The sequence below is a fragment of the Penaeus monodon genome, chromosome 34, assembly GCF_015228065.2.
Source record: "Penaeus monodon isolate SGIC_2016 chromosome 34, NSTDA_Pmon_1, whole genome shotgun sequence".
In the NCBI taxonomy this organism is placed as follows: domain Eukaryota; kingdom Metazoa; phylum Arthropoda; class Malacostraca; order Decapoda; family Penaeidae; genus Penaeus; species Penaeus monodon.
The window spans coordinates 25,711,860-25,712,082 of NC_051419.1; the positions used below are offsets into that span (position 1 = coordinate 25,711,860).

A 223-nucleotide genomic window follows, 5' to 3' on the forward strand; every position below is an offset into this window, starting at 1 on the left:
ACAGACTACCACCTAGCTAGCACCTTCAGCATCAGGCTCAGCCAAGAGGACCAAGGGACGCCAGATTCAGCAGAAGACGCCCAGAACGACTTTGAAGACGAAGCACACCAGGCTATTCAGCTCTTGGATTTTACAGTGTACGATGGCGTCATTATTCAGTGAATTCGTTGATTTTTTCGGTGTTTAGGGGTTTAACCATTCTTGATGTTTTTTTTTTTTTATG

The 223-nt window shown here is 44.4% G+C and overlaps 1 protein-coding gene across 1 annotated transcript in view; it reads left to right on the top strand.

Annotated features, from left to right (window-relative positions):
* Positions 1-209, top strand: part of LOC119594860 — a 7,208-nt gene extending 6,999 nt beyond the window's left edge. Inside the window, exon 6 of the mRNA XM_037943942.1 lies at positions 4-209. Coding sequence (XP_037799870.1) covers positions 4-162 — 159 coding nt within the window. The 3' untranslated portion in view covers positions 163-209. The remainder of the gene's footprint in view (positions 1-3) is intronic.
* Positions 210-223: the final 14 nt, after the last annotated feature.